The 19,587-nt window shown below is 38.0% G+C and overlaps 2 protein-coding genes across 2 annotated transcripts; one reads left to right on the top strand and one right to left on the bottom strand.

The window, feature by feature from the left end:
* The first annotated feature begins 95 nt into the window (after positions 1-95).
* acot11a (acyl-CoA thioesterase 11a) lies at positions 96-14,624 on the top strand. The gene is made up of 16 exons (XM_043258765.1): positions 96-232; positions 5,100-5,307; positions 7,034-7,103; positions 7,425-7,485; positions 8,952-9,053; positions 9,349-9,496; positions 9,687-9,837; positions 10,155-10,274; positions 10,371-10,509; positions 10,625-10,680; positions 10,992-11,058; positions 11,378-11,461; positions 11,541-11,674; positions 12,546-12,677; positions 13,519-13,645; positions 13,721-14,624. The coding sequence occupies exons 2-16, from the start codon at positions 5,124-5,126 to the stop codon at positions 13,874-13,876; spliced, it is 1,731 nt and encodes a 576-aa protein (XP_043114700.1). The 5' UTR covers positions 96-232; positions 5,100-5,123; the 3' UTR covers positions 13,877-14,624.
* Positions 14,488-19,549, bottom strand: fam151a (family with sequence similarity 151 member A). The gene is made up of 8 exons (XM_043258755.1): positions 19,333-19,549; positions 18,993-19,145; positions 18,623-18,772; positions 18,374-18,533; positions 16,483-16,707; positions 16,201-16,337; positions 15,851-15,985; positions 14,488-15,777 (listed from the first exon to the last, which is right to left on the bottom strand). The coding sequence occupies exons 1-8, from the start codon at positions 19,499-19,501 to the stop codon at positions 15,119-15,121; spliced, it is 1,788 nt and encodes a 595-aa protein (XP_043114690.1). The 5' UTR covers positions 19,502-19,549; the 3' UTR covers positions 14,488-15,118.
* Between the last annotated feature and the right edge of the window lie 38 nt (positions 19,550-19,587).

The raw sequence follows: 19,587 nt of genomic DNA, 5'->3' as shown, positions 1-19,587 counted from the left end.
TCATAAGGAGAGTGTTGTTAACTTTACAGAACATATGTTAATATGAAACACGGGGCGGGGTCTTAGTGCGCGTACTTGTTAGTGCACACTATACGCGGCGACAGAAGAGTTATTTTTGCTGACTTCCCATGCGCGAAGATCTTCCGTAAACGCTTAAGTCTATCATTGGAGTTGAAGACTTGCGAGAAAGGTTGCTGTGTTGAATCTAAGCAGACTTTCTAGGCAGATCGCGGTAAGGGCGTGAATGATACTTTATATTCATACATCAAGCCACGTCGCCGCTTAAACTTGTTTTCGCCGTTCTGCAAACTCATTCACAGAAATACAAGTGCACATGACATCTGTTCTTATGTTGAAATGATTTTGTAGACGTATTGGTACAGGAATGTACTGAAGTATTACATATATTGTAAGATTTTGTTCTTAAATGAAGGGCGTTAACGTTAAGGAGTGTCACTGAGGTTACAGAAGATTGCGCAATATTCAACAGTAATAAGTAGTTACCAGACTACTGTTGTGCACATGTGATAAAATTCACAATCATACCTCGTGATGTAGATATAGAATGATATAGAATAACATACAAAATAAATAATAATACAAACTAGAAGCTAAAGTTGGTGAACTAAGTTTGATGTTGGCTTTGAGCTGGTGCAACCTTGGGGCAAAAGAGCCGGAGTGCTTGTGTGTCTGGCGTTCTTGAGCTGCTAAAAACATATAACAGTAATAGTTTTTATAATATTTTTCTATCGACTCTTGCTATTGTCTATTCTTATATAAAAGCCTAATAGGCTATGACAACAGCTTCAACAGAGATGGCTAAATGGATGCAAAATAAGTTATGCCTATTATTGTTTGCTATTTCAAAGTCCTGTCACCGAAGCATTATGGGCAATGACACAGAAGGTAACTGAAACAATGCGGTTTAACTCAAGGCCATCATCTGGGTCCAAGCACAATGGTTTGTGCAGTTACATAATGAACATGAGTCATTATGAGTCATTATGTGAGTACTATTATATGCACAATATGAAAATAGATTAATAATATGTGTCCCTTATTCAGTTTGATGTGCATTAAGTTGATGTACATTAAGGCTATGTCTGTCAATACCATAAAAATAAGATTAAGAAGTATTTTCATTTAGAAGATTACAAATTTTGCATACTTACTATATTGAGCTTTATTAAAGTTTGTGTAAATGTAATTCATTTATTTGAATATTCTTATGCAGTTACATAAATGAAACCTTTTCAAAGTCTGGACAACACTTGTAGTTTAACAAAGATGTTTTTTATGACAACAAAAATTGTTACCACTAATTGCTAAAAAACCCCCCACTTATTTCATTAACATTGTTTTTCAATAGGTCAAGCACCTTAAATATAAAAATTCAAAAAAATGGCTGTTTCTGAAGTTTTTTTCAGGATTTACATTTTAAAGAGAAAAAGTCAAGTACTTCAGGTTATTTAGGCTGCTTGTACGAAACCTGGTTATATTTGTTATAGTCCGCTGTAATTGTCTTTTCCAACAAACAAGTTTATGCTGCAAATAAAAGTATAGATACCAGTTAATGTGCACAATAAACAAATTTCAAACAATAATAGTAGATTTTAGGTGTTTAGGCATTTAGATCCAGCAATGGAAATATCAAATGTAAAATAACGTATGGATTATAAATCCATTATAAATTTATATATATTGTGACTAGAGGAGCAAACAACAGACAAAGTGGGTATGGTGTCAGGCCTCAGAGAGGCTTTTTATTAACAAAATGAAGTGTCCAGGGGGTGAAATACACTCCAAAATACACGGGGGAACTGGTGTCCTCATTGTGCTGCAGGCGTAGTGAAGGTTGGGCAGTGTTCAAGGAGGTAGGGTTTGGGTAAGGGGTGGAGTCCTGTGGAGTCCCCTCTCTGGTCCGGGATCCTTCCTGGACCCACGAGGACATGGGGAATGCATGGGCTCGACATTTAACAGTGGTGGTGATGAGGCTCGATTCACTTTAGGTTGTGCCTTGTGACACACCGCCAGACCTATCCAGTCCTGTGCCCCTCCTTTCACATGCACTCTGGGGACACCAGGGAACCTGGTGAAGGGCAATGAATAAGGGATGGGGTGATGGTGAAAATAAGGGGAGAGGCAGCCGACTCGTCACATTTCCCTCCCCAAGCATCAACCCCATCAGGCGGGACAGGGGTTTCTCTTCGGGCAATTCCCCTTCTCGCACCGGGACAGAGAAACTGGGAATTAGTCGACAAGCTCAACCAACCACTGGGTGAATGACAGCAAAAGCAAACGTCACTTACCCCTTTTGGTAAGTGAAGTACAGTACTCTGCTTCACCACAGCTGACGTGAGGAAAACACTTTATAGAGTTAACCCACGGAACAACATTCCAGGCAGAGTACTAAAGGGGTGTGCAGAGCAGCTGGCTGATGTCTTCACGGATATCTTCAACATCTCTCTGAGCAGCTCTGTCATTCCAACGTGCCTCAAAACAACAACCGCTCTAGGGGCGATGCTATCACCACAACCCTTCATCTTGCCCTCTCACCTCTGGACTCAAAGGGAAACTACGTCTGAATGTTGTTCAATGACTTCAGCTCAGCATTCAACACCATCATCCCTCAGCAACTTATAGAGAAGCTAAGCCTGCTGGGCCTGAACACCTTTCTCTGCAACTGGATCCTGGACTTTCTGACAGGCAGACCTCAGTCAGTCCGGATCGGGAACAGCATCTCCAGTACCACCACACTGAACACTGGAGCTCCTCAGGGCTGTGTGCTCAGTCCACTGCTGTTCACTTTGCTGACTCACGACTGTGCAGCGATGCACAGCTCCAATCATATAATCAAGTTCGCTGATGACACAACCGTGATGGGTCTCATCAGCAAGAATGACGAGTCAGCATACAGAGATGAGGTGCAGCAGCTCACAACTTGGTGTAGAGCCAACAATCTATCTCTGAATGTCAACAAGACAAAGGAGATGATTGTTGACTTCAAGCGAGCAAAGAGTGACCATTCTCCGCTGTCCATTGATGGGTCCAAGGAGACCGTCAAGAGCACCAAATTCCTTGGTGTTTATCTGGCGGATAACTTCACCTGATCACTCAACACCAGCTCCATCACCAAGAAAACCCAGCAGCGCCTCTACTTCTTGAGGAGGCTGAGGAGAGCTCATCTCCCTCCACCCATCCTGACTATGTTTTATAGAGGGACCATTGAGAGCGTCCTGTGCAGCTGCATCACTGCCTGGTTTGGGAATTGCACTGTATCGAATCGCAAGACCCTCCAGAGGATAGTGAGGACAGCTGAAAAGATCATTGGCGTCTCTCTGCCCTCTATCACGGATATTTACACCACACGCTGCATCCGCAAAGACCACAATATAGCACAGGACCCCACACATCCCTCACACACATTATTCACCCTCCTGCCATCTTGAAAGAGGTACCGGAGCATCCGGGCCCTAACAACCAGATTGCTGAACAGTTTCTTCCCACAAGCCACCAGACTCCTCAATAACCACACCTGAATGGACTTCCTGTTCAACTAGCATTCTTGCATGTCATATTTATTGTTGTTTGTATTTTGTGTTCTTGCACTGATTATGTCTTTGCCTTGCACTGATTTTGTCTTTGCACTGTTTGCACTAGTTTGCACACTGGGTTTGCACTCTACTCCCCTGCTGTTTCCACTAGTCTGCACATGTTGCACTTTATATGGTCTTAGCTCAGTATGTGAGTTCCTTTGTATTGTGTATTTTGTTGTAAGTGTGACTTCATGTAGCAGCAGGTCCTGGAAAAATGTGAAACATTTCACTATGTACTGCACAGCTATATGTAGTTGAAATGACAATAAAAAGCTACTTGACTTGGCTTGGTGGCTGGGAGCGAGTCTCTGTTGTTCCTCCATTCTGGTGTGGGTTATCCTAGGCTTTACGATCATCAGGTGTTGCCCAACTGTGCTGTCTAAGTTGTGCCTTACCACATTCTCCACCAGTGTGATAGGAGGAGCAAACGTCAGACACAGTGGGTGTGGCATCAAGCATCGGAGAGGCTTTTTATAAACAAAATACAAAAAAATTGTCCAAGGGGGGAAATAGTCTCTAAAATAAATGGGGGAACTGGTGTTCTTGTTGTGCTGCAGGAATAGTGAAGGTTGGGCAGTGTTTAAGGGGGAAGGGTCCAGGTAAGGGGCAGAATCTGGCATCCGTATGTGCTCCCCTCTCTGGTCCAGGGCGTGAGGGGAGGCATCTTTTCCTGGCATCTCCCAAACCACCCTCGAGGGAATAATCACCCCGGCATCCTGGACTGCCAGCTGTAAACGTGTGCAGTCACCGCCAGGACTGCGGGTCCAGCGACTCACATCTCTGGCGGCGTGGGGATTCCCTCAACACACCCTTCCTGGACCCATGAGGACACCAGCGTGCATGCACGGGGGAAGAGACAGGTCTCAAAATTTAACAGCAGTGGTGACGAGGCTCGATTCACATCAGGTGTGCCTCATCACACGCCGCCAGACCTGTCCAATCCCGCGCTCCTCCTCCCACATGCACCCACTCCCGTTGGGAGCCTGGTGAAGTGCAGCAAATAAGGGACGGGGTAATGGTGATAATAAGGGGAGAGGCAGCCAACTCATCACAATATGATAAAATATATATATTGTTTTTTTAACATTAACAGGAAAGTAGCCTGTAAATGCGGTTGCTTGTTCAAATCCAATATCATGATTTGGCTCTGATTTGCCAAGCCAATATAATTAATTTAAAAAATGGACCAGGATCTAGTCAGTGTTTCAGACAAATGTAAACGTGTTTTTTTTGTATTGTTTTGTTCTTATCAATGAGAATTTTGGATGCAACATTTATTTTTAGGCCTCCATTATAAATACATAGCACTTTCCAAACATGTAAGAATTTGAGCATAATTCTCAAAATTAAAATGTTTAATTTTCTAAGTTATTCAAAGTTTCTAGTTATTCAATATAATGACCTTCCCACAGTTTTACGTGTTGCTAAACTGTCTTTTTAATGGGACTGCAGTATTAAAAGCAAAACTCTAATTTCTAATACCTTTGGATATTATTTGCTCAGCTGCTGAATCTTCAGTCTATCAGTATGGCATCAGAATCCCATCATATGGAGAATCTGCATAACCTTCAACCGGAGGTTGAAGGACAGCATCGCAACCCTTCAGAGGTAAAGATGAGCCAGATAGTGCTGCCCTGCCATGCCAACCACTGCGGAGAGCTGAGCATCGGACAGCTGCTTAAATGGATGGACTGCACAGCATGCCTGTCTGGTGAGTTTGCACAACGAAGGATACAAAGCACTTTTAACCTGCATTGAAAAAGACCTGCATACTTCATATAAGGATATGAGTATTAGTATAATATTAACGACGTGATTGTAATGACTAAGCAAAACAAGAGCAAACATAAACTAGATATGTGACTAGATTTGTGGCTGCATGGAGTATGTTCTACTTATTATCTACTTAGTATCTTCTTCCCCAAACTGATTTGCTCTGTTTTTATGCACAGGTGCATCTCAATAAATTAGAATGTCATGGAAAATTTTATTTCAGTAATTCAAGTCAAATTGTGAAACTTGTGTTCTAAATAAATTCAGTGCGCACAGACTAAAGTAGTTTAAAGTCTTTGGTTATTTTAATTGTGATGATTTTGGCTCACATATAACAAAAACCCACCAATTCACTAACTCAACAAATAAAAATACTTTATAAGACCAATAAAAAAATATAAATAAATATATATAAATAAAAAAAGATTTTTAGTGAATTGTTCATTGAAATGTATGTTCATTTACTGTACATGTACTCAGCTTGGTAGGGGCAATATTCACTTTAATTACTGCCTCATGATCAATTAGTGGCACTGCTGAGGTGGTATGAAAACCCAGGTTTCTTTGACAGTGGCCTTCAGCTTATCTGCAGTTTTAGGTCTCTTGTTTCTCATTTTCCTCTCGAAAATACCCTATAAATTCTCTATGGTGAGTTTGCTGGCCAGTCAAGCACACCACGTTTGGTGCTTTTGGTAGTGTGGGCAGGTGACAAATCCTGCTGGAAAATTAAATCAGCATCTTCAAAAAGCAGAAAGAAAAAAATTAGTGCAGTGACGTTGGTTTTAAAAAAACACAATAAACCAACATCAGCAGATGACATTGCACCCCAAATCATCAGAGACTGTGGAAACTTGAGACTGGACTTTAGGCAACTAGGGCTATGAGCTTCTCCACTCTTCCTCCAGACTCTAGGACCTTAATTTCCAGATTAAGTACAAAATTGCTCTTATCTGAAAAGAGGACTTTGGACTGAGCAACAGTCCAGTTCTGTGACATTGTGTGTGGTCCAGGAGTGGCTTAACAGGAGGAATACAACAACTGTAGCCAAATTCCTTGACATGCCTGTGTGTGGTAGCTCTTGATGACTTTACTCCATTCCTTGTGAAGTTCACTCAAATTCTTGAATTAATTTTGCTTGACAATCCAGAGACAAATACTGAGAGACAATTTTGAAAGTTCAGGAAATCTTTTCAGGTATTTTGAGTTGATTAGCTGATTGGCATGTCACAATATTCTAATTTTATGTAAATTGGTGGGTTTTTGTTAAATGTGAGCCAAACTCATCACAATTAAAATAACCAAAGACTTAAACTACTTCAGTATGTGTGCAATTGATGTATTTAATACATGAGTTTTACAATATGAGATGAATTACTGAAATAATCTTAACTTTTATTGAAATAACTTTTCCACAACATTCTAATTTATTGAGATGCACCTGTATATTCCATGTAACTCAACTCAGGTTGCCTTTGTTTTATGTTAAGTTTTGTTTTTATTTCTGAAACAATTTAGCATGTCAAATAGCCTAAGTTACAACCAAACAAATCAAGAAGGAGTAAGATACTGTATTCCTTGCAAATTACCTGCCAGTCATAAACTTTAAAAAAATGTGGGAGATTCATTAGTGTCGAGATGTCTTATTTGATCTGCTTCCATTACAGCTGAGAGACACGCTGGATGTCCCTGTGTGACAGCTTCTGTTGATGACATCTACTTTGAGCACACCATTGGGTACAAAAGAAATATTGCATATATTTTAGATAATTAAGGTCACATCTCAGTGTCTTTTAAAAAACATCCTAATCAGAATGTAATTTTGCCCTTAGGGAGTATTGGCAGTTCTTTCTGTTTAATTGTTCTATTAAACCATTATTGTACAGAAGACTGTTAATTTCTTCAGTCTGTCAGACTGTTAGAATAACACAGCTCCAATCAAATGTAATTTTGATTAGAGAGGAGAGTCTAATAATATAAGCACACTCAAAAACAGTCTCTAATATATCATAAGCTACTGTCATTATCACTTACATTTGAAATACACATATTTTTCAGTGTTGGACAAGTAGTCAACATTAAGGCCAAAGTCAACAGAGCCTTCAACTCGAGCATGGAGGTAACAGTTCGGCTTTACATTGTATGAAATAGTCTCACTTTTCAATTTTACTTTACCAAAGGTTTTTTGCTTTGTTAAGTGGAGATATTACACTCTCTTGGTTACGTATGTTTGATGAAAGGAATGGAGACATTATGTTGTGATGACAGATTGGGGTCTTGGTCTGAGCTCTGATTCGCTCCGATTAAGAGAAAACTTGAAATTTGTCAAGTTGTTAACTAATCCTGAGCCACTCCCCGTTACGCGGGTATAATAGGCGACAGTTGTAACCATTCAACAGTTTTTGCTGAGGAGCTGAGAACTAGTCCTGGCACCCAGCAACGGTTCGAGGCTGTGGTGAGGGGACATAATGTCTCCGTTCCCTCCATCAGTGAAAGACGGTTACATGCGTAACCGAGATGTTCCCTAACTGTCAGTCACTACGACTTATGTTGTGATGACAGACTGGGGTCCATGGAAAACACCACCCAGTTGGGGCAGTGCCTATCCAAGAAAGGGGAGGAACAACTGACAACAGAGACAGACAGTACAGACTGCTGGAAGGAAGACGAAGGGTTTGCTGAGGGGGAAACCTTACTGTGAAAAAAATATACATATGGGATTACTCGTAACAAATCTGCCACATAGGTACCAAGTACAGGGGCTGACCAGAGACGTGGGTAAGCAATGCCAGTACTGGGCCTGGCGTCAGACTGCTTCACCAAGTCTGACTGCCGAGGGTGCTGGAGGACACCAGCAAGCCAGCCAACACAAGGGGAAAAAAACTGGCTCAATGCGAAGACTATAAAATCTCGCAAAGGTAAAGATTCTGCTCAGCCTGCTCTTCTACAAATGTCCGCCAGAGAGATGCTGTGCGCCAACAAAAAGTAGGAGGCAGGCCTGGTACGCCAAGATGATAGCATCCACTATCCAGTGAGCCAACCTCTGCTTGGAGACAGCCTTCTCTTTCTGATGACCTCTGTAACAGACAAAGAGCTGCTTGGACCAAGAGAAAAAAGACCCGAATCGGCAGTGCACAGAAGTGCTCTTTTAGTTGAAACAACCAGCCGAATCGCTGATGAACAGCCTCTGATAAGGTCATAATGTCACAGAGAACAACTTCCAGCTTCTCCTCATTTCTGAAGAAGGTGAGCTTTTGTGTAGCAGCATGCAGCCACAGCTTCAAACCATTGCTGGGTGCCACAGACCAGTTCTCGGCTCCTCAGCAAAATCTAATGAGTGTCGCCTATTATACCCACGTGATGGGGAGTGGCTCAGGATTAGCTAACCACTTGTCAAACTTCATCAGCATTTTTTCTTAATCAGAGCAAATCAAGGCTCCAAGCAAGACACCAGTCTGTTGTCACAACATAACTCATAGTGACTGACAGATAGGGAACAATTTTTAATTTACTTCACATTAATTTGTAAAAATAAAATATGTAGAATCGCAATTATTCATATATGTATTGGTGTTTGTGTGTGAGGTGGGAATAGAGGTGAGCTGTGAAGACCTGTACAGCGGCCGTCATTGGAGAGTGTGTCAGGCTTTTGCCACATTTGTTGCCAAAAGCGCAGATGCAAACAAGGTATGAGAAAACAATGCCACAGAAATGTTTATAATAATAATGCGTACAAATATCCTATGCTTACTTATTTCATAGTTAATTGTGAAAAACACAAATTACAAATTGACCTTTTTGTTGTAGCTGTGGAAATAAGGTAACACTGCAAATAAGGAAACAAGGCAAATGGCAAGGCAGTTGCTTACAGTTGCTTTCTGCATTGCATTTAAATGCACCTTTACTCTGCACTCATTTTTAACCATTTATTAATGATTCAGGAAACGTGTGGATAAGAAATCTGTTTGTACTGTAACTGCAGGTGCAGCTGAAACAGGTTGTGCCCTGCACACATCAAGAACAGGTGGAGCACAGTTTAGCAGCTGAGAGGAGGAGGATGAGACTCATTCACCATGACACCATGCAGGACTTGCTCAGCAACAAGACTGTCCAGAGAAGTATCAGTGAGGGTAAGTGTCTTAAGTGGTGAAGGCACTTCCCTAAAGACGTACCAAGTTTACTGGGTAAAGACATTGGGAAAGACAACAGGCTTTGTGCAAGCATTATGCTAAGATATTGCACCTGTTCTAGACAATAATTTTGTTTTCTCGAAGCATCTGTTTAGCCTCTTAAGGAGGTGTTTAATTGTTTGTGAGGCAGAGAACCATGATGAAGATGAGGCTTTGCCGACAGAAAGAACAAGAGTGGAAAGTGTCGAGCTGGTGCTTCCTCCTCATGCCAATCACCAGGTCAATACATTCGGAGGCCAGATTATGGCCTGGATGGAAAATGTTGCTACCATTGCAGCCAGGTGTGTGGATTTTTATACAGCAGTTAATATTTACCTTTATTAACTCTTAATAGATCAGGGTTCAAGGTTTGTAATGTTGATACAAACAAGCCACAACATAGACTGTAATGACAGTATATATAGAAATGTTTATTTATGTTTACATGTTACAACTTTCTTAGCTTTGTGTTATATCAGTATGCTATGTACTCTTAAGATATACACGATTAAAGGAATAGTTGACCCAGAAACTTACACAGGCCATCTTGTTTTGTGTGATGGTTTTAATGAATAACGAATTAAAAAAAGACACATTGGCTTTCTTTCCTTTTTTTTAGTCGTTTATGCAATGCTCATCCAACTCTACGGGCTATAGACATGTTTCACTTTAGAGGCCCTTCCCAGGTTGGAGATCGTTTGGTTCTAAAGGCCATTGTCAATAACACATTCAAGAACAGGTGGGTTTATACAATCTATGTATCTATCTATCTAAAAGGTGTATTTAGATTTTAATGACTACATAGTGATAATTAGCAGCATCTCTGTTTTTTTAGCATGGAGGTAGGTGTCTGTGCAGAAGCCTATCATGGAGATGAACCTCTGAGGCATATTAACAGTGCCTTCATGACATTTGAGGTGCTGGATGAGAAAGGAAGGCCACGTCCACTGCCCCCCATAAAACCTGAACCTCAGGTCAAGAGTCCAGATTTGTTTTTCGTTGTGCAAACATTCATGTCACTTGATTGTTAAAAGTAAATTGGATATTGTAAAATCTAAATTTTAAATACTATTCTTAATTTTGTAACAGGAGGGACAGAGGCGATATCAGGAGGCCCTTGCCAGGAAGAAGATTCGTCTTGATAGGTAGCAAAACTGGTGCTGGTCCATTTATAACAAAAGCTCCAGCTTGTAACCTTAAAAAACCATGTGAGAAGAGCCTGAGTTGATTAGACTGCAGAATCCTTAGTTTATCCACAGATGGCACTATCAATGTGTGTTACAGCTAAAAAAAAGTAGATCAAAACTTCCAAAATCTATGTAAAAATCCAACCAAAACTAATGCAATTATTTAATGGAATAGTTAAATGAATGTTGACATGATGTAAGGCAAAATAATTTGTCTTTAATTTCTCCCCAAAACATGATTTTCTCATCTGGCCTTTGTGTCTACTTAGGAGGTACATTATCTCATGCAATCAGACCGAGGTGCCACTGTCTGTTCCATGGGACACCAGTAACCAGGTAACTGTCTCTTCTTCACAAAATGCATGTTATCCAAAGGTCTGTTTGCCATTACAAGGTCCAAACTTGTGGCATGAATAGGGTTTATGTGTAAAATAGAAAACATATCAGGATACATATCCAAAAAAAAAAAAAAAGAGAAATGGAGATAAAAAAGATACACAGAATTATGTAAATGTGCACTGCCATAATACTATTTTAGTGGTAATCAGATATTTAATATTTATGTAATTTACTTAAGTCTACAGTGTGTTTCACTCACATCCCCTTTAAGAAAAATCACTCTGATAATATTCACTAAGGCTATTTTCACTTTCAGGTGTATCTAAGCTACAATAATGTGTCTGCTTTGAAGATGCTTGCAGCCAAAAACAACTGGGACCTCAGTTCAAAGAAGAACAATGTAAGCTCTATTCTTCATGTCAGTTGCACATTATAAATTTCACACTTTAACAATGGATACCTTTTCTTGCACTGGGCAGGTGAGCCTGTATACAGTGGAGGAAAGTCAGAGTCTGTGTTTCAGGGTGGAGTTTGAGATGGAAATCCCAGCACAAAGAGCCTTCATCCTCCTCTCAGATCTCTGTCGCAGACATGAGTGGGACCAACACTATACGTGAGACACTATACATACCACAGTATTATTAGGTACTGTACAGACACTTTTTATTGCAAATGGAATAAAGAAGGACAAAGATAAATGTCATGCTTATTCACTCAAAATGTATGAATTTTAATGCTTTCAAAACTGCTATTCAAAAACTGTTTAGTACAAAACCACAAGCAACTTTAAAGTAAAAATAACAATTGAAATGAATTATGGAGACATAATTCAGTTGGTTTTGGAGTTCGAAAAGGTTTATGACAAGACTTTTTATCACGATTTTATTAGACTTTTTTTTAAGACATTTTATCACGATACTTGTTCAATCTGTATACTAAAGCCATATTCCAAAACACTAGGAAAGTATAACATGTTGAAGTCTGATAAACTGATGACACAAGATTGCTGACTGAAACAAAAGAAGATATAGAACATTTATGTAAGTCAGCTATGAAGTCTCTAGGCAGTAAGGACAACAGACTGTAGACACATTTATAACAAGTTCGGAATGTAATATTCTCAGTTGTCAAATAGGGTTGCACAAAATTTTATTCTTTCAAAAAAAAACCCCACCAAAACCAAATACTGGAAATGTGCCAAACCTTTTTTACTAATAAAAATTAAAATAATCAATTCCTCATTAATTTGGAAAGGAATTTATGCATGCACATACCTGATATGGCTATTTTGAGCATTGTTACAACCAATACTGTCATAAGTGTTAAAATGTTACATTAGTAAATTGGTCATATCTATACATGTAATCTCTTTTGTCTATTACTTGATCATACTGTATATTATTTGAAAATAGCCATTATTGAAAAACGCAAATCCAAATGCCAATTCACATTGACCTTTACATTTGTTGTATTGTTTTTTGCAGTTTGTGTAAGCTGCTTCTTAGGGTTGATGAGGATGATTTCATCTATCAAGTTGTTACTCCTTCAGTCAGTAAAGGAGGAAAATATCAGGACTTCATTTTACTGGCCTCTAGAAGACCACCCTGTGATAGCGGGTGAGGATGACTATAGCTACAGACTATAACTACAGTGAAACAAAAAGATTTGTTGCCTTTAAATATATAATTTTGCATTACATTACTGCTCAGTGAATGGGTGCTGTTAGAGAAAAGATTTACAGATGTGTTTTTGTCTGGAGTCTTGTGGCCATTGGAGAGCGAGTAATGTAATGCTAAATTTCACCAAATCTGTTTTGATAACTTACCAATTCAGCTTTGATCTTGGATAGCCTAAGTGTGAGTACACTTTCAACAAATTTACATTTTTCGGTGAGCTATTTCTTTTAAGCACCCATGCTAAAGGCATGTTAAAATGTCTAAACTGCAGTTAATAAAGCTCCATAATGTTCCAAAAGTGTTCATGTTCTTGTAAAACTTGTAATTACAAGGTCTGACTTGTACCACCTGACCACGGCAATGGCATGTGGAAAAACACAAAATAGCAGTGGTAGTAAAATGTAGTTCAATTGTTATTTTAATATATAAAATATTAAATATGCCTTAAAAATAATTATATTTTCTGTTACAAGATGCAAGAATAATCTAAAAATGTACATACAATACAGTTTAATGCAGTTAGCACGCAGTTGAATACGTCTAATTTCCCACAAAAATGATTAATGCATTTACATAGTTGTTACATGATGTGTTCTGATCTACTGATTACTGAAATTACACAGATTAATTTTGACATTAATAGTTGGCACAGAGGTGCAGTCTGAGGAAGTGAACATGTTTGTGTAGAATAGCACGGGTTGTTATCTAGTAATTACGACATAGCATGAATGCAGCACAAATATGTTTAATATTTACATATAATGTATATTTGTTTTTTTAGGGATCCATATGTAATTGCCCTAAGATCAGTTGCTCTGCCCTCTCACCCACCCACAGAGGAATTCCACAGGGGTGAGGTGGTCTGTGCTGGGTTTAGTATTTATGAGGTTTCAAAAAGTGTCTCAAAGGTAAGAAAAAACTAAATGATGGTCACAATGTACTTCAAACAGAAGTCACTTAACGGTTTCCTGTTTTGCCCTCAGATTTCCTACTATAATCAGGCCAGTCCAGAAGTCCTGCCATACATTTCCACAGACATTGCAGGCCTCTCGTCCAGTTTCTACTCAATATTCTGTGCTTGCAGGCAGTACCTACTGGACAACATAAGCACATCTGCATTCACCCCTTCTGCATTATAACTGGCCTGCAACTGAATTTTTAGTTTATGCTTTTACAGGGGCCAAATCTAATATTTTTGCAGTATTTAAAATTTTCCCACTCTATAGGTTTGTGCCAGGAATACACTGTTTTGAGTTTTGAAATTCAAGAGGTTGCGAGACTTTGCACATGTTATCAGTTAACCTATCAAAGCAGTTAAAGAACACTGTTTGACAATCTGTATGACTGTATGACAAAAAGAGGTTGAATTTTCAAAGGTGCTGCTATTGCTATTGCTATTGCTATAGTTTGTTCAAGTAAATGGGAGAACAGCAAAGTCATTTGGTTAAAAAAGTGGAGTCTACACTCTTTAGATGTGTGCCTGTGATATGGGAATGGGGATTCAGACCAACCCTCTGAATTTTTGTCAACGTTTAAAAATTAGTACTTGGCTCAATTTATAAGACTGGATGGTGCAAAATAATATATTATAAAAAAATCTTTCTCTGTCATTTTCCTCACTGTTGCTCAGAACAAATATATTCACTCACTGAATCTGTCTCAAGGATTATTGAAACTTTGAATTACATGACTATTTTCCATCTCAGGTCTTTGTAAGTAAACTGGTTGTATTGTTCTACATGTGAATGACTTCTTTTTAAGCATGGCAAATTTATTTATGGAGTACATTTCATACACAATGGTAATTCAAACCATTTTAAAATAATTTCCACAATTTTAAAATAAAATGTGCAGTGCAGAAACACTGTAAGAGAAAGCTTTGTTGACTAACCTCTCTGCTTGTGAATTGTTTTTTATCCACTATGGGACACCCCTTTTTGCAATCCTTTTGTGCCCCTTTTTGCACCCCTTTTCAGCCATGTTGCAAAGCCACTGTTAAAGATTCACATGACATCATGCTGCATCATACATGAAATATCTTTAAAAATAAACCTGATTTCTAACACTGATCCATCAGAATATTGACATATTACATCAAAAAAATTAATTAGAATAATAAAATGTCTTTCTTTCTTTTGTCCTCTCCAGCAGTATTATTTTTGGAGTAGGGATATATATATATATATATATGTTTACCAATTCTTTGTCATTATGATTAAACATATTAATTATAAATAAATTAATTAATTAATTATAAATCATAAATTGGCAACTGAGTTTATAAAAATCTATATTTTCAGATTTACAATGTACGTTTTACATAAATGTAAATCACACTTTAACTGTCAGATTGCAAAGTTTTTGTCAGTGCTGTATACTCTTTAGGTTGACAGATTTGCTATATGTTCTCTGTATATATTAGGCATGTTGTAGAAGCTCCGCTGTCTGTTCAGTGCTCTGATAGCCATTAAGCTTGCAGTCCAAGAATTGAGGCCTCTGTCGTCTGCCTGATGCTCCAGAGTCATGGAGAAGCGTGGTTGTGCATGGATAAGGTTTCTACATCTAGTTACAGTCCTGTAAAGTGTGCCAGCATGCAGCTGCAATGAAACATCTTGCCAAGCCCCCTGGAAGAGCTGCACCATGTCCTCCACCAACTCTGGTTTGTAGCCTTCATCAAGAACCTCTTTAGGCCAGCTTGGAGCCAAAGTCACATATGGAAAGATTTGATTAATGATTCTCAAGAATTCCTCTCCTGTAATGTAGTCCTGGATATAGAAAGCTCCGTGTGCTATGTCCATGTTGACCCAGGTGGGGTGGTGCAGCAGGTCTCGTTCATACGCCTGACGAAGGAGCTCCAGTGTGTGGCTCAGCTGACTCTGGGACATAATTCTTAAGTAGATTCCCCATGACTTTTTAGAGGCAAAAATCTGATCCAGGCAGTCCTGTAAAGACAGCTCAGGCTGGGATCCCTGAATGATGGGAATGTTTGGTTGACCAACACTAGATGTTACTGTAATCACCAGCATTCCCCCTTGACTGTCTGCAAAAATACTTGCATTAGTATTTATCAAGATCTATACATTTTCACATTATCATTGTTGTTAAAATCATACTTTCAAGCAGATGTAGCAAATAATCATTATTGGTCACTGTGTCCCACTGGATGTTCAGTCCGTCACTGTTCACCGGCCTGAAATAATCAATTATGTCACCACCTGGGTAGAATCTTCTGGGTCTGTTTCTCATCACTAAGAAAAAAGGTAGCTGTGTTAAATTTAAATTGTGTTTTTATATTTTAAATAATATTTTTAAATAAAATTTTTACATTTTAATCATTTGCTAAGAAGTTACTCAAAAACAAATACAAAACCCTCTAATAAGGCAGATAACCAGTATTGTACCAATATATTGTACATCTCTATACTCTATGAAGTTTAATATGCGAGGCCATGATGTCACTTACTTGCAGCTTCTTTGAACTGTGAGAGCACAGGCTCATAAATGTCATAATAGATGCGCATAGGGTTGCTGTTGTCTCTGACAAAGAGAAGATCATTCACGGTAGGGTTCTCCTTTCCTTGCCACAGGGTTAAACTGAACCTGTATCATAACCAGTCCAGAACATAGTTAAAAACATAATCTTTATATATATATATATATATATATATATATATATATATATATATATATATATATATATATATACTGTATATATATACTGAAATGTCTGAGTTAACTGAGTTACCTTGAAGATTGGCTGAGCAGCCAGCTTAGGTGTGGCCACCCATTCTTGGCCATCAAAGCATGGACAGGAAATGTGATTTTCTGAGGAAGGTATCTTACAATAGAGTACATCTCTTCCACCATACTGCGTGTGTATGTCACATTAGGGAAGACGGAAAGATAAAGAACCTTCCATCCTGGGGAGATGGTGACGTCAGGAAATTTCAGCTGAATGAGCTCAAAAAACCTTACAATAAAAAAGGCATCAGCTAAAACAACAAATTAAACAAGCTTCAGATCACAGGATCAGGTATGTTGCTCAGAATATCATTACAATACATTACATATTTTTTTACATCCCATACCTCTTTCTCCACATTACACAGTTATGCCAGTAGGTGGAGATAAGTGATTGTCCATATGAGTGAGTTAATTAAACATCTGCCTGTTTTAGTAAGCAAGTCACTTTTTTTTTTTTTTTTTTTTTTTTTTCATTTAACTCAATTGTTTTATACGGTAATGAATCATACCTACCCCAGCTAACAATTTTTGGTTCCCAAAGTGTTCTGGGAATAATAAATTTTGATTACTAAAATAAAAGCTAAAAAAATGCCTTGTTCATATGTGTCATGCAGAAAAAAACAAAATACCACCACCACCACCACAACAAAACCCCACAACATTCTGAAAAGAACCTACACACGGACTGTTTCCCAAAAATTTGCCAAATGTGAACCATATGAGAACATTAGGCGAGCAGTGTGAGTTTGCTGAGACTGTGCATTGTTTTATTGTTTTTGTTTTGAACATTTAAACTTTATTTTTTCCAACTGTTCTAATATTTTAAATGCTGTTTTCTTGGTGAAAAAATAAATAAAAAAATAAAAAAACAGCAACAACAACTGTAAGCATTGCCTAGATGACACTACCTGTTCTGTCAGAAAGGTGGAATAAAGTCTCCCATGAAATCGTAAAAGATTCCCTTTCTGCATTTCAGTAAGAGAATACTTGCTAATACTGCTAAACATAAATATCTCATATTGCAGCTGTACCCGATTGCCTTAAAAAAAATTATTATAAAAACTAAGCTGGATCCTACACTTTTATTAGTTTGGGCCTTTGGATTATGGTGCTAAAATGATTCATATTATATTTAATCTAGATATGGTGTATCCTTTCAGCTATTCTGATTACACACAGATTTATCTTCCCATAAAGAGTGATAATAAGCTTGCCTTAAAGCCTATATTAGACTGCTTGGATGTACTAAAACTTTGGCTCACTAGTAATTCCTCAAGTTATAATGCAGTTAGTTAAAAATGTAATTTTAGTTAGTTCGGTTTTCACGTATTTTGACTATTGGTCAAATGCAGAATTTACATGGTTTTGTTATTTGTTTTTAAGTCCTGGGGGAACCAGGCACCACAATCAGTACCTACAGTATACAAACTATTATATTTGCCCTCAAAATCTCTCAAATCTGAAGATCCTGATCTACGGTGTGTTCTTAGCACTTTTGCGGTCATCGGTCTCAAGTTATGGAATAGTCTTAAATCAGCTTAAATCAGTTCCGCCTAAACGTTGTCAATTTTTACATCCACCTTGAAGACTTAATTTTCTCAATGGCCTTCAATATCCATAAATTCTAATTGGTATTTAACATCCTTTGATTCAGTCTTTTTATTCTATTTTCCCTTATTTCATAGGTTTTTAATTTTTTTTTAGCAGACATATTGTTTATGTTTTATGTGTTTTTACTGTCTGTTTGTAAAGCAATTTGGTCAAAATTGTTTTTAAATGTGCCATACAGATAAAATACAGATAAAATTGTATTATACTGTATTAAGAGCCACTTGCCAAAATCGAAGAGTATGTTTTACTATTAAAATTAGGTATTTGTATTATGATCTTACTCTGAAGCGTTCATTACTGGCCAGAAAACAGGGACATTAGGACCAAGAAGAATATCTGCATTTATCCACACCGGGCGATTAATCCCTGTTTGGTTTTTCACTCTCAAAAGATCAAGTGAGGGTTCCACAGCCTTGATACTTTTAAAATCCAGCTTTATCCCTGAAGAAGTATACAAACAAAGCAAAGCAAAGTTAACAATGTTTTGAAAATAAAAGCAGATGTTCCAGGTACAGTTCCAGGTTGTTCACCTTTCTTTGATTTGAGTACAGCATCCAGCCACTCCTCCAGAGTGTTGTCACTGTATATGTCTGGTGGATGGGCCATGATGGGAATATTGGTTTCATTAGCTGTGTTATGACCTTTCACATTAACATCGGCTTCTAGGATCATGACATTACCTGTAATGTATTTAGTTAAATTACATTTTTAAAGTATTTCCTTATATAATATGTTATATCATATCAGAGCTCTTGTCATAAATTGTGTGATTTCTTATCTAACACAATGCATTACACAGGAATTCATTTTATGTAACTGGTTATTAAGTTGACTGAAGCACAACCTTGAACAAACATGTTAAAATAAACTTGTTAAAATGTTTAAAAAAATCACTCTTACTGTTCAAGGCCTTGTTCATCTCAGATTTATTGTTAGCTGCGTGATACCATGTTGCATAAAGACCATCTTTCTCCTGAATTTCTCCAATTTGTAGAAGAAAGTCAAGCATGTCTCCATCAGATGGGAATGGCTTTTCCATGTCAACTGAAGCATCTGACATTAACATTTAACAGGACAAATCAGTATAGATCTTTTTTATTTACTCTTACTTTCATAATGCATATGCATTATGTACCTAATTAAAGGTGCTGCATATGGAAAATACCAAAATCTAAATCAACCAATATTTAATGGCATATAGTTTATTGTAACATTCAAAAACACTGAAAAGTCCCCATACCTGATCTTGTAATCACAAATACTGTAGTTAAGGTAATGATGAGAAGAAGCGCAATAGCAACACATAACACAATGAACTTCCCTCTTGTAAAGATCCTCAGAAATGTTTTTGGTTCTTTTCTTTCTTCTTCGTCTTCACTGATGCAGTTCTTTTCTTCTTTTTGTTTCATTGTTTTGCAATTTCAGATATCTAAATGTTCACTCAGCAACATGCAGCTGCACAATGTCTGTTTTCTCTGAGTTCAAACTGCTATCT

This window comes from Puntigrus tetrazona, chromosome 2, assembly GCF_018831695.1.
Source record: "Puntigrus tetrazona isolate hp1 chromosome 2, ASM1883169v1, whole genome shotgun sequence".
Taxonomy (NCBI): domain Eukaryota; kingdom Metazoa; phylum Chordata; class Actinopteri; order Cypriniformes; family Cyprinidae; genus Puntigrus; species Puntigrus tetrazona.
The sequence above is the reverse complement of the archived record's forward strand: the minus strand, read 5'-3'. Positions and strand labels throughout refer to the sequence as shown.